This window comes from Pipra filicauda, unplaced genomic scaffold, assembly GCF_003945595.2.
Source record: "Pipra filicauda isolate LSUMZ 115617 unplaced genomic scaffold, ASM394559v2 scaffold44_size3831614_pilon, whole genome shotgun sequence".
NCBI classification, from domain to species: Eukaryota; Metazoa; Chordata; class Aves; order Passeriformes; family Pipridae; genus Pipra; species Pipra filicauda.
In genome coordinates, this window is record NW_024104587.1 from 1048161 (window position 1) to 1063215 (window position 15055).

General features: G+C 39.8%; 1 protein-coding gene across 6 annotated transcripts in view; it reads right to left on the reverse strand.

The window, feature by feature from the left end:
• The window catches only part of AKAP13 (A-kinase anchoring protein 13), a 208124-nt gene that overhangs the window by 27783 nt on the left and 165286 nt on the right, over positions 1–15055 (reverse strand). For 3 of the 6 annotated variants that reach the window (XM_039385922.1, XM_039385921.1, XM_039385920.1), the window contains exons 15-19: positions 13093–13155; positions 10788–10965; positions 9389–9497; positions 5072–5197; positions 1076–1118 (exon numbers count right to left, since the gene is read on the reverse strand). In XM_039385922.1, the coding sequence (XP_039241856.1) occupies positions 1076–1118; positions 5072–5197; positions 9389–9497; positions 10788–10965; positions 13093–13155 (519 nt within the window). The remainder of the gene's footprint in view (positions 1–1075; positions 1119–5071; positions 5198–9388; positions 9498–10787; positions 10966–13092; positions 13156–15055) is intronic. The other 3 variants (XM_027719853.2, XM_027719852.2, XM_027719858.2) reach the window with 2 other exon arrangements.

Sequence of the window (15055 nt, forward strand, 5' to 3'; positions counted from 1 at the left end):
GCATTTATTAGCCAACAGGGTCAAAGGTTGCTTTATGGTGTTGTACCAGAGAAGGAAAAGTGAAGACAAAATGCCAATCCAGTTCCTTTGAGTTAAATTTCAAGGAATCCTCATATCTGTTTTTAAGAAGGTCTTGACATAGCACCCTCTGCTGCTCCCCTGGTCAAATAACAGAAACCATTGATACTTTAAAGAGCAATCTCCTTCCAGAGAAAGGCATCTAATGAACTCTGAAAAGGCAGTGAGTGCCTTTAACAGAAACCACACTGCCTGCAAAGCCTCCCCTGAGAAATGAGAATACCAATACTAAGTAATAAGCAACAATGGTTATATGGATTAATTTAGGCATTTTTAGGATGCCAGTTATTTTTTGCCAGTTTTTACGTGCACAAGCTTATGACTTCAGCTACGGTGGAAGAATAAGGAAACTACTATTGCATTAAAGGACACAGTCTATCAATAGGAAGTACAACACAAACCAAAAGCAGAACAACAGAAATATAAATTAAATCAAGGAGCAGAAAATAGCAGCAAGTAGAGGAGAAAAGCCTCCCAGTCATGAAATAAAGCTGAAGCCATGAGAGCCACAGAGACCAGACACCCAGCTCCCTTGGTGCCACAAACATCCTTCCTCTGGGGAAGCACTTTTTTTAAAGACACCAGGAAAATTATCTCGTCTGCACAACTTGCAAGGATGAAAAGTAACGTACGAAAACACGATTGTTTTGGCCTTTGTAACAGAGATACAGACTGAATTAGCCACAGGGAGGAAGAACTACTTTCAGTGTAAAATATAACTCGGGGTAAACTGATGTTGTGCGACAATAGATAATCTGAAGTTATTAGCTATGCATAAACACAAAGCCTTGTTAGAAATGAGACCTAGAACAGACTTTCACATTCTACGACCTAAAATATTCTTCAGCCTTTAGACACACGAGATTGATGTTCACAAATCTGACAACTTCTGATTCCAGCTGGAGTGCACCGGTGCCAGGAAGGCTTTTGGGTGTCCAAAGCAGAGCCCAGTGCAGGAGCCCCATCAGAAGAGAGCGGTACCCCCAGAATACTGTACCTCTGAACTGAGGAGCCCGTGGAGCCACCAAACGACTGCGTACCTGGAAAAGATCGGAGGGGTGGGGGGTGACATGTTAGACTGCAATCTTAGCCCACTGATCTTACAAAACACAGTTTGCGTATTTGGACAGTTCAAGAGGAAAGGGAAATGCTTTCCAGAAGTGAGTGTTTAGAATAGATTTCATGTGCTCGGGATAAAGCCTGTTCTCTGTATCCTTAGCTGCTCTCAAATTAGATGCTGAGGTGAAAGCCTGCTTAGTATTTTTATCAATCTTCAGCTATTAAGCAAAGGCCATGCAACTGTTAAACTTGCTGGTAAATCAGGCTGTCTGAATCAGAACTGCCAATTCAATGACAATAGGTATAAATGAGAATGATTCTGCCACAATGCCTTTATTTATACACCACTAGAAAGAATCCATTGTACAACACATCCGGGTTTCATGCATAAAACTTTTCTGCTTGATAAAATTATAGTTCATTTTCCCATCAAAATCCTGAAGCACTTCATAAAGAATAAGGGAAACAAGGGAAGCCTTATTCTGTTTTCCACAAAACGTTACCAGCCTGGGGCTTCATCACAAAACACCACTTGAGGAAAGGCTGAATTTCAACATGAAGCTGAAGCCCTGCCAATGGCACCAGTTCTCTTTATACCACAAGAAACCTGCTTGCACAATGCATTTGGAGCAGATTTGGGAGCTGACACCATTTACCAGAACCATCGAAGAACACTGAAATGATCCAGGACACAGGGCTCTCTCTGGAGCAACGGGGTCTGCCAGGACTCTGAAAAACCCTCATACAAGCCCTGTTTGCAGCCCTTTCTGAAGTTCAAGAAGCAGCATGACTGTCACCTTATTAGGCTTCTGCATATATACTGTAAGGAAAATAGTATTTTGGTTCAAATTCTGTTAACATATTAATGCTAAGGGTGAATGCAAAAGAGCTACTTGCCATCAGAGGCAAAGATGGTCCTTTATCCAAAAGCAGTAAGTGCATTAGGAAAAACTGTGCATACAATATTATGCTTTAAATACCGATTTTCTAACCACCCGTTCAAGTGCCAGCACAGACAGAAATATCATTTCTTCATATTGAGAAACTAAAATACAGGCATACCCCATTACCCAGTCCCTGCTTGGGGATCTGTGTTAATGTTTTCCTTGCAAAATCTTTCACCTCATTAATGATCTATCCCAAATACATCAAAGTTAGTAATACTGTAACATATACAAAATGAAGTCTACTATTTAATTTCCAATAGGGGATGTTATATTTTTATATAATATCCACTACCTAAGCACCTACTAAGATCACACAAGTAATTTACAGACTCCAAAATCCTTGGCTAAAGCTTCAGCGACTCTGGTTCACATTTCAGTTCTAGCTTGCTTTTAACCTGAGTTAAGCCCCCTTAGTATTTTCTTTTTTTAAAATCAATTAATCAGTTTGACTGGATTTAAGTAGTTCACAAACCTTTTTGTTTCTTTGCAATTAACATAAGAAATATGAAAAATGCTGAACCAAGAGCTGTAATAGTTTGATATTTGTGACTGGTTTTCAGCACCTGGAGAAAGTATGTTGCATGGGAACTTCAGTTATGTATCATTTATCTTTTATTACATTAGTGTTTTATCATAAAAACGGGGGATTTTTGATCCAGGCAGGCAAAGTGGGTCCAGACAAAAATCAAGGCCTGTTTATGATTTTATATCTCAGGTTATAATATAACATCAGATAATCAGTGCTGCTGCAAGCTATAAAACCCATGAAGACAAGCACAGAAAAGCACACATCTTCTCATCTTCAGGTTTGGTTCTGAAGTATAAGAGGGGAAGGAAGATTTATTTTCACAACTTTTTTGTTTCCTGTCACAACGAGGATCAAAACTGAAATGCTAAAACCAACCTCACAACCCACAAAAAAAAAAAAGGGTGGTTTTTTTTTTTTTTTTTTTCCCCAAAAGCCAGAACTGCTATTTATGTCCAATGAATCTGGGCTAGCAGCCAAATTTTGGCATATTTATGTGAACACCTTTTAAGCATCACCCACCAAAATTATTTCATATGGTAGCTGGACTTGAAATAATTTATCAAGATCTGTTATGCAGAAAGCAGTGACTGGATTAGGATGTTGCAAACCAGCTCCCTAATTCTATAATTTAACTTTCATGAGTCAAGAAATACAAAGGCTCCATAATAATTATCCAGCCACCTGAAATCCAAGTCTTAAATATATCATATCATCACAAAAACTGCAACTAATCCTCCACACTCTAGACAAAAACAGGCATGGAGAGGTTGAGGAGCAGTAACTGAAATGCAAATGCAATCTCAATGTTAACACATCTGTCCTTTTATGAGAAATGAATCCTGAAGATGTGAAAAAATAAACTGATCTGGGAATACTACATGAAAAATGCCCACTGCCCATTGTCTTATGAATAGCTGTGGTTAAACTAACCTTTATATAAAGTCACCAAAGCACCCTCAAATATGAGGAAATAAAACACATATAAAGAGACCAACATTTTTGATTGAGACAATATCTGATGTTATTTTAAATTATCATCATTAGCAGGAGCACTGTTGGAGAAGAGAAGGCAAATACTGGCTAACATAAATATCCCCTAAAATTGTCATACCCTAACCTACTAAATATTACTAAATGGGTTGGATGCTTAAAACAAAAAAAAAACCCTAAATAAAGTAATAAAAAATAACCCAAACCCACACATACACAAAAAAACCAACGAACCCCCAAAAGAACAAAACTCCCCAAACAAAAACAAACAAAAAAACTAAAACCAAAAAACCCAAACAAATAAAAAAACCTAACAAACAAAAAATTCCAAATCCACCAGAAAGTTTAGCTGAGGGTAGGTTTTACTGTGGAGCATCACACTGATGCACAGCTGTATCTTTACAGTTCACTTTGTGGGGTCTATGAATTTTGCGTTTTGTTAAAGGCAGAAGAGAAGAACAGAGCAAAGATGAAGGAGCTTAAATATGGAAGTCAGTAATCCCACACCTGGGCACAGGACTTTCTTAAGGAAGGGACAAACCCACAGGGAAGACTAGGAATGGAAAGGAGGAGACCTTAGATACCTACAACACGGATGGTGTTTTAGATTGTGGTGTTGGAGATTGTTTTAAATTCAGGAAGCAACCAAAAATGTGTTGGATGGGAAAGCAATTTCCCCTCATTCCAGTATGGACACAAGGAATGTGTCTGGTTTATTTCAACAGTCTAATAAAACATGCTTAAGAAATAGGAAACATTTTTAATTATCTTTGATAAGCCTATTAAAAAAGCCAAGAGGAGTCTAAATTACTTTAATTCAGTCTTCAGCCTCAGTTGGGTTTCTTTTAGTAACAGTTCGCAGGAGGAAAAAAAAGCTACCGGATCACTCTTGCCCATTTCCCACAAAACTACTCTGATAATAATATCAGGACCTAGATATGAACACGTTGAGGATTTAAGGTGTTTGACTGCAATGTGTGCTTTTTGCTTAGGAGGGGAACTGTGAATTTGCCACCAAGATTTTCAGAATTTAATAATCAGGGCTTCACTCCACTTCTCTTTCACTGAGCAATGTACTCGCTCTTACCCAGGAAGGGCAAGGACCTACCTCTACTGCTAACTCCATGTCCTGTAACAAGCTCAAGGCAAGTTCTTTTAGTTTTAATAAAAAGGTAAAGATTATATTGCTGGTCAGAGTGGCAGGTGATATTTGCCACTTGGATACAGACCAAAACTAACTGGATGAGACATGATGGTGCTGACGTACAAGATTCTTTGGATTATAATCCTTTTATTCTGCCATCAGCTAGTATTCAGATACAGGACTAAGATAATGCTGTTAGACATCACGCAATGGAAAGGTTAGTTCAGTGTTTGCAAGGTGAAATTCCAAGGTCTAAAGCAGAAAACCAGATTTCCCTTTGTTTCCACCCATAATGGCTGCAACGCACAGAAAACGATTACTTACTATCCAACTCCTCCTCCTCATCACTGGAAGAAGAGCCAATAGAAAAGAGAGTTTTAGACTTAGGAATGAGTGGAGAGATGCTGAAGGAGAAGGAGATTCGTCTCGATGGTCGAGTCCGGCTCTGGGCTGAGAAGTGGGTTAACAGCAGACATTAGAGCATGCTTGAAAATGCATTTAATAATAAAAAGGAGAGGAAAGCGGCCAAAGCAAACTAAAACGAAAGCAAAGGAAATGTCTGCAAAGCAGCTGGCTCCAGAAAAGGCACAAGAAACAAAGAACTGAGAACATGCAAACTCCATAAGGTGCAGGTTTCAGAGGACGCAGGTCTCACTGCATGCATAGCTTGAGGTTCAAGGCTTTCCCTATTTTTGCTGGTATCTTTTTTTATAGGACCTCTTAATGAAGACTTATATGCAAACAGTTATTTTCCCAAACAGAATACCAACAGTAAAGTGGGCCTCTGGACAAGGGGCATCAGCTTCACCGAAAGAACTGCCAGGGAATCAAATTAGAACAACTCAAGATATTTGTTTGAAGGTGTTTTCTACAGTTAAATGACACAGCAAAGTTGCCAGATATTAGCAAGGACAGTTTATCTGAAGTGCTGACATAATCTATCTGGGAAGGTTCTTGCCACTTCTATCTCCTCTAAAAAAAATCCCCAAATTTTGATAATGTTACGCCCTTCAAAATTTCCACCTTTGAAGAGGAGACACTTAAGCTTCCTCTCTTTTCTTCCAAAATAAAACAGAAAAAACAACCATCTCTTCTGCTGCCTTCTAAAACTCACAGTCCTTGTTTTAAAGAAACTGCCTAAACATGAGAAAAGCTCCTCTGCACCCTATTCTGTCCTTGTCTGGAAGATGCCTACCAAACACAGTGCCAAACTCAGCAATCAGTCTGTGACATCAAATCTCCCACAATTTATTTTTAAGAGCAAAACCTTGCATAGCAGCAGCTTTGCAACAATTCTTTTTAAGTACACTCTTCTCCAAAAAGAGATGCAGGAGCCAGATTGTCACTCTTCACTGAAAGTGGTATTCCCAAGGGCTGTATTTTCCAAACCTTTTCTTCATACCAGCACAGGTGGAAACCTCTCAGCTGTGACCTGATTGCTGGATACCCATCACTGACATGGGGATCAGTGTGTCCTTGGGAAAGATGACTGGGACAGCGTTGGAGAAACTCTGCCTCTGAGACAGGTCTGACCTAAGGGTCCTACTTAAGCATCTACATTAAACATCTTCAGTGCATATATTCAGTCACTTCAAAGTCATTCCACAGATAAATCAATTCACTTGCACAACAGGGAAAACAGGCTAAAGACTTTATCAGCATTAAACTTCCAAGAGAGAGAAGAAGCAATTATTGCTCTCTTTGAATAAAACATGTCCTTTCAGCCACACACAATGAGAATTTTTTGCATTGCTGATATCATACGCCAATACTGAATTCAGAATATAAAAAAACTGTCCGAGGAATATCCAATGCAATGCAAGCAATGCAAAGCAAACTCCCCAGAAATTTTCCTTCAGCCATTAATCATAAATGCCAATGGTCCAGAGGCAATTTGACTAGAATGTGCACACTTTTCCAACATAAGCAGAACAACCCTAGAGGGACTCAATATAAGGCATTTAAATTGAAGAAGTCTTAGCAAGACTGATGCATTAATTTTGTTTAGACTGCCTTTCACAGGAGTTGTTTTAGTGTCCCAGACCTGAAGAACATTAGGCAACACTGCTTTTTCTTCTGTAGTTTACTGTCTATTTAGACTAAAAGTCAAGATGAACAATAATACTTTACTGTAAATTGAACCACCTTCTCCAGCACAGTTCTACTTCCATTTCAGTGGTTTTATTTATAGCAATTCCTGGCTTTATAACAGTGCTCCACACTGGAAATTTGCTATTCCAAGGCCGAAAGCATTCTTCCGAGCACTCCAGCCAAGAGCTCTTGTGACCTCCCTCTATAAAATGCTGAAGGATTAACAGTTGTGAATGGCCACAACAGCTCTTGGAACATCTGAGAAATCAGATGGGAGTGTGGGATAGAAATACAGTCTTGGAAACTGCTCCTGCCTCAGCACATGTGACAATAAATGGTAAAAATAAGAGAAATTTCTCCATGTATTATTAATTTGGATTTAGTTTTTAAAGTTTTTGTGCAAAGCACGTTGCTATCTTCTCATTCAGACATAGTTGTAGGGATCAGATGTTTGGGTTTTTTTATTTTTTTAACACCTACCACAAAATTATGCAAAATTATTTCCATGAAATCAATTTTTACTCTTGCACAACTCTGAAGTGTTCTGCTGAAGTAACAGGAATGTCAAACCCCAGTGATACAAGGAAGTTTATACACTGAGACCTTCTAAAGGCACTAAAGCTACTTCACCTGTCATATGGTCACAATTCAAGCAACACTATTCTTCTTTCAAAGTGACTGAGGAAGAATGAAGTAAAATCATAGAATCATAGACTGGTTTGGGTTGGAAGGGACCTTAAAGATCCAATCTCCCTGCCATGGCCAGGGGCATCTTCCACTGGACTGGGTTGCTCAAAGCCCCATCCAGCCTGGCTTTGAACACATCCAGAGATGTGGCATCCCCAGCTTCTCTGGGCGATTTACTGAAGGTTTCTGAAGTCAGGAAAGAGTCAGGACTGGGATGAGAACCCATGATCTGAATTTTCAAATGATTATTCCTTTTGGATGCTTACATCAACCCTTCAAATGCATTGATTTTCAAAACCACGTTCCTATAAAAATGAGGCTCTTCTGAGGAATCACAAATTAATGACTGAGAAAATAAAGCCCACAAGAGTGTTTGTAATTTTTAAGCTCAGCATCCCAAACTCACAGACATCTGCCTCAAAGCAGAAGATTAATCCTGCTATTTCTTCCACAGCCCCTCTGGAGAGCTTACTACATCTTCTCTTTCCCTTCTGTCTCCATGGGACCATGGTGCCTGGGCTGGCTCTAGAAGAAGATGGAATAATCAAAGCTGCCTACCACCAGCTCTCAGGCCTCCATGGCATTTTTAACGTAGGTCATAGGACAGAGAGGAGCAGAAAGGCAGCAAGTTGTCCAATTCCAAGACGGAGGCACAAATCCTCCACTGTCATAAACCCCCACCGTGGGCCTGAAGGAAAGTGTCCAGGGAGAGGGGGACGAACCTCAGCCGTCCAGGCTCCCTCAGCCACCAACACCGCGTTTTTGGGGAGCAAACAGGGCTATTTATGGTGTCTGGTCAGCGGTTGGGTGCAATGCCAATAAATTGGCTTCTCCAAAAAACAACAATGAAGGCCTTCACCCAGGGAGGGGAGCGGGAAGGCAGGATCTGGCCTTGGGCGGGACAGAGCTGCCCATGTTTTGGTTACCGTTGCTGGGGGACACATCCGCTGGGGCTCATTCTTATTAATCACGGAATAATCATGGTGAAGAATTTAAAAATGTCTCCTACAAAGCATAATCCCTGTGAGCTTCCTCGAGCAAGCCTGCTCCGTGAATAAAACTCCTTTCTTAAAGCACCTTTGCCTTGTTCAGCTTTGCAAGGAAGAAACATGTTAATCAAGAGGAAAGATCAGAGACCATCACTAATTGATGTGAGCTAAGATGTCAGTTTGGTTTCTGGCTGGCAATTAATAAAATGAAAACATGTGTAACTCAGCCCTTTCTAAGCACATCCAGCTGCAGCCTTCTGAATGACTTTTTCAGCTGAAAGAATCAATTCAGTCAAGTTGCAAAATTGAGTGCTTGTTATCACTTCAATTAAGCTAAACTGGAAAATTTCATAGAATCATCTTTTATTATTTTCTTCAGGAATGAGATTCAATAAATTACACCCAACTGCTCCAAAATATTTAATTCAAAATGAATAGCAACAAACTACCCAAAGGAGACCAAGACATGGATTCTCAAGTTTCCACGTATCAACTTTCAAAAACCTAGATGTAGGGAAATAAGATATCACGTGGAATTTGCCTGACATCAATGGAAGAAATTCTGAAAGGATGTAAAATTAAATCCTTTTTTTTTTTAAATAACAAACTCAATTTGTACCAATAGTCTAATTTAAGAAAAAAAAAACCAAAAGAAACCTAACACAAAGAAATACTAAGGATATACTGGGAAAAACTAAACTAAACTGACTGAGTTCTGCCTTTCCACCCACAATTCCATTCAGCGGCGAAACATATATTTCACATAATATAGGAGAGCAAGAGCAGCTACTAGCACATTCTGCCTTGGGAAGGTAGCAGGATATACTCAATAATACAGATGACAGCGTGGATAAGAGAAAACTGTGTTACTCACTGTCGAGCACTGGCTTGCTAATTGACATTAGAGACATGGATTTGGTCAGTGGAGATGAAGCAGCAGAAGAACAGAAATTAAATCCTTGTGGCTGCGATGTCTGACGCGCCTGCAGGACAGAAAAGAACCACACTGAGTAATTATATAAAGAACAACAGAACCATCCCAACTTCAGATCCCAGTTCAGTGTTCACGTTTACCGAAATTCTCACTTTGAAAAATTTAAACAATCCCACAATAAGATAATAGGTGAGAAAGTCAAGTACCACGAAAAATGTAATCAGTGTTGCACAGGTGAAATGCAACATTTTGTTTTGTCTTTTAAGTGTAAGACAACTAATTATGCAACAGAGAGAGACTCTGGCTGCTTGATTTTCTTGCAAGATATTACAAGAAACATATTGTTAACTGTCTGACAGCCACTGAAATTACTGTGACTCCAACTCCTCGGAGTAACTTGACTGTGGTTCAACATGGTAGAAGAAATCTGATGCTTAGCAGTGCGTACCCCAAAAATGCCATTCCCCAAAGCAAAAGAAGATGTGAGAGTTGTGACATTACAGCTCGACAGGCCAGATCCTGTAAGACCCGTTTACTGCCTTGATGTACAGCAGTGACTTTATCAGGCAAACAGACTGGATGGTTAATGATTCTGACATGAACCCAGAAAATACTATGGCTGAAAGTTCCAACTCAAAAATCCAGGGTATTTATAGTATTTAAAAGAATAATTACTTCTTTAATAACAATTAACAGGGAGTCTCATAATATTGTGGCTCATCTGTCCTTAACAGCTATCATAGACTTCTGTTCCAGAGAGGTTACTTCATATTTTCTTAATATGCAATTACCATTTTTCTTTAATGAAACTTTTTATTCTGATTAAACCTATGAAAGAAAAAAACTTTATTTTCCTCCTATGATACAAAAATAAACCTGGAAACTTTAGCAGATAAATCAATACTTGGTACGTGTGTGTATTTCAGGACTGCAAAAGGCAGCATAAGCATTAATTGCAGAAGAAATTTTTCATTCAATCAACACCTTTGATTGATAGAATCACTATATCCATGCTAAAAATTAAATAACTTTTCCATAATTACTCACGCAATTGGTGGAAGAAAACTGAGAGTTTTCTTGTTCTCACCCTAAGACTTTGCCCATCAACCATGTTGTCCCAAAGAACCAAACAGCAAACTTAACACAGATGGAGATTCCTTCATGTTAAAGATGGAAGATTTTTAATTTTTTTTTTTTATATATATATATATATATATGTATACACACACACATACACATATAGGGTGGAAGCTTTTGTGAGACTGTCACTTGGGAAAATTACTTTTAAAATGCTGATGTAGCATTTTGCTGACATCTAACAATAGCTGGACAGTTTTACCTGGTGACCATAGTCTCTGATTTCTCCTTGCTCTTCAGTGAGCAGGACCAGTGACCCACACTGATTGCTGGCAAGTGGACTCCGCCTGAGGTCTTTGGAGCTCAGGGAAGAAGCCTCCAAGTTTGTAGAGGGCTTCTTGTTCTCACCAGAGTCTCCAGCAAGGCCTTCTAGGCTGTAACTAAAGAGAAAGCACAGAGGTTAGATGCTGACAAACTCCTGGAGACCAGTGTCTTTCAGCACAGAGCACCTTCACGTGTAAAACACATGGCAGTCACTAAATGAACTGTGCAGGGAAATGCATATGTTAGTGCTCAACATGTTACTTCTATTTTCTTCAGAGCAAACCACAGCACCTTTGTGCCTCTAATGAGACACAGTAGCTGCTTGAATGACCATTCAAACTCCTGGTCAATAGCCTTTCCTACTGTTTTTTTCCTATTCTTCTTGAGTGGTGCACAGGAAAATCCAGAAACACCCCTTCTAATTATTTTGGTATTTCCACTTTTTTTTTTTTTTCTAGCTTTTTACTGGGCTCTCCCTTAGAATAAAGCCACCCAAATTGAACTACCTTGTATAGCACAGTGCTGCCTGTCCTGGACCAACACCCCTCCCAGCAGCCACATCAGCTGCTGTAACATTCATCTCTGCAGCCACTGAATCTATTTTAAAACTTGCCACTGCACAAAGTTTTGGCACTGATAATGTCCTTCTTTCTGCCAAAGCTGGTTTCTTTTCTACCTTTTCTGTCATCTTTTTCTTGAATTCAATAAATGTTGTCACCCCCTCTTTCACGTGGGACTATTTAATCTGATAAATCTTGACCTAATATTCTGCTTCTGACCCTCATGCTCTTCAGGTCTGAGCATCAACAAACCCACTGAAATGCCACTGTGGGATCATGTGCAAGCTTCACAGATTCACCTCCCAGTACACGAGCACAATTCCATTGCTGATGTTTGATTTGATACTCACTAAGTCCTCCAAGGTCTACCTTGGATTTATATCCCAACCTGAGGTTAATCATGACATCTAAGTGGCCAACAAGCTGACATGTAAACAAATGAAAGGGAAAACACACTCCAGACTGTACAGATGATTTAAACAACCAGAGCAGTTTTAAATTCAGGTAGACTTGCAGAGTAGTGATTAATGTTCTGGAGTCCCTTAGAAGCATTAAGTGGTTGATAAATATGCACCTTGAAAGCAAAAATCGCAATAAACATTGAATAAGAAGATTTAGTATATTCAAAAGATTTTTTTTCATGGTAATTAATGAGAAAAAAGGCTGGTTGAAGCATTCATAATTTAATCTGCTTTAAGAAGATTGCAACTCATCAATGTGTATTTATAGCAGGCACTAAAAATTTTATTCTAAAACACCTGTAGAGAGAAATCAGCCCCATTTCTACTGATTATTTAGAGCAGAAGAATATTTTTTCTTACATTCCAAGGTGGTAACAGTGATGGTACACAGTGCAGAAAAAAATTATGTACTTGTGACAAAACCAGCTAAAAGCTGCAAATATTACCCCATGAAATAGTAATCAGTGGGTGATACTGTTCTGTAATTTGCTGATTGGAGTATATAGACCATATGTAATTAAATCTGTAATAGGAAGGACAGATTTTTCTCAATATCTACTCTTCAGAAAAAGAGTTCAATTGTTCTACCCACAACCAGCAAGAATAGCCAGAGAAAATGCAAAAAAGCTATAAAATCTGGGGGACTGGCTTCCAAGCAATATTATGTGTAAAGAGGTGACCTGCAAACACCAATCTCAACTCTGGGACTTTCTGCAGAAGATGCAATCTTTAAATGCCTGGGAAATTTTCATCTGAGGTGATCAGATTGATTTTTCACAGAGGGTTTTACATGATTAGCCTCTTTGAAGAAAAAACCAGATCTTTCAATTTACAAAGAATAAGTCTGTATGAACTTAAATCCTTTAAGAGATCTGGAACAGAGCAGTGTTGAATCATATTTAATCTTGTTCTGATTCTCTGGCTGACACAATTATCATTATGATCATTGCTGTGGAAAAAACACGGCTTAAAGTCATCACGGAGCAGAGCAGCTCAACCCAACAGTGCAGCTTCTTTAACGCTGGAGGCCAGTGAAAAGCAGCCACCACCTTCACCTGCACCCCAGCTCAGAAGATCCATTCCCAAGACTAATGGCTGAAAAAGCAGACCAAGCAAACAAACACGTGCACGCTTCAGCCAGAGCAGCGGTGGGATGCACAAAAAGCTGACAACAGGGTGCTTGCAGTGCTCCTTTGCTGCTGCACATTTATTCATACCATACCTTCTACAAGTAAAGTCAGGACCCATGGCAAGGTACTGTACGCCTGAGGGACACCAGCTCAAACTAGGAACATCAAAAGAGGTAAAGAAAGGAAAAGGGCAGTGATTATTGGATTGTTATGGAACAGGGGAATGGTAAAAGACTCTCACTTTTACATATCTTGAAAAAAAATCCCGACCAACCAACTCAGAAATAATGCAGTAGCATATGCCTGGCTGCACAAACACACCGCAGTGCCCCAAATGCCCGAGGTTACCACAACACAGGTAGCAGGACAGCCCATGCTTCCCCCAAACCAATCCCATTGGTGTACAATGTACTGGAGAAACCACTCCTCGTGGGGAGTGAAGTTTTTTGGGAAAAACATGACTGAAACATACCAAAGCCAATTCTGCACAAGTAATCACACACAGCCATTGTGTTAGTAATGATTAGTATTTTTCTGGTAACTCTCATCCTCAAATCAGAAAAAGAATCCCTTATAGATATTTAATAGTTTAAGTCCCCTCCAGAGAAGTATTAACAACCTCAGGCTACGCTTGGGAAAAATAAGGAGAGAGAGACCATTCTTAAATGCTGCACAGCAAGTCATTGAAAGAGGCTGGAAGGAAAAAACAGGTTTGTCTTACTATTAACTTGGGATTAAATCAAGAGTGCTTCTGACTAGAAAACCTTTCAGCTCCCACCCAAAAGAGTCTCAAAGTTGCATCATGAAAGACATAAGAAATGCAAATACAGTATGCAAATATTTTAGTTGTTATTTTAAACACTGCTTTTGTTATTTTTTCTCTGTCAGCTCATGGCCCAATTGCAGGTTTTGCAGACACAGAGAAATTCATCTTCCTGTCAGCTATGACATATAAATGATCCCTAAATCTTGGAAAAGCTGTCCAGGAAACATACATCGTCTGAAGGGAATTTTGCATCGGCACAGATCTGCCAGAGCAGCACTGCACAAGTCCTGCTCCCAGCCCCTGGCCTGTGATCCATGCAAGGAGAGGACATGGTCAGAGAACGCTTTGCTCCAGAACAGGAGCTTACAAAAAGGGCAAAACAAGTCGAAGTATCCCCAGGCCAGGAACCTGTGAGCGCCAGAAGCCTCCGAGGGCACAGAGGAAGGTTTAAACCCACTAACTGCATCATGTCATGCCAAGTCTTCATACAGTTTCCACACACAACACCAGAAATATTCTGTAAGGGTTTGACACTTCTGTTCAGTGGTGGAGTTCAAATAACTGCTACCTGTTTTATAAAAGATGTTAATTGGGTGAGGATACACCCAAGTGCTAAAACTGCAGGGAAGAGAAGAGCAGAGGGAGGGAAGAAGAGGAGCCATATTTATGCAGGAGGAAGTTTGAAGGTGGTGTAAGATCCCAAAGAAGGAAAGAGACCTTTTGGCAAGGGCTGTGGAAAGCACTCTTGCAGAATCACAGCCCTGCTGGGGAGCCACCCACAATCTGTTGGCAACACTATAAAAAACAAACAAGATCAATGCAGAGCATAAAAAACGCCTCTGCAGAATATAACTTAGGGAAGGGGGATGAGCTGTTACCTACATCAGCCTTGTGGGAGAGCATAAACTGTTGGAATCTGTTTCAGGCTGCTGCTCTGCAAGTGGGGTTAGAGAGGATGATATCAAAATGGTTGGGAGGCCAGAAAAAGAGAGAGGGTGCTTATGAAAGAACTGCCACACATTTCAGATAAGACTAGGGATTTTAGGTTGCCTATCTGAAACACTGTCTCCATTCTACATGTCACCTCAGTGTTTCAAGTTGGTTTGACCCTAAAAACTGACACGGCTCCTACAGAGAAGCCGTAAGAAATGACTGATAAAGAGATGTTCATTTGCATGAGCTGAGAAGACGAGCACTGCACGGCTTCCTCCAGAACACGCTTGATGCAAATAGAGTGGCTTCTTAGAAATAAAAAAGCGTGTTCTTTTTTAAGAGCTCTCTCCTGAACT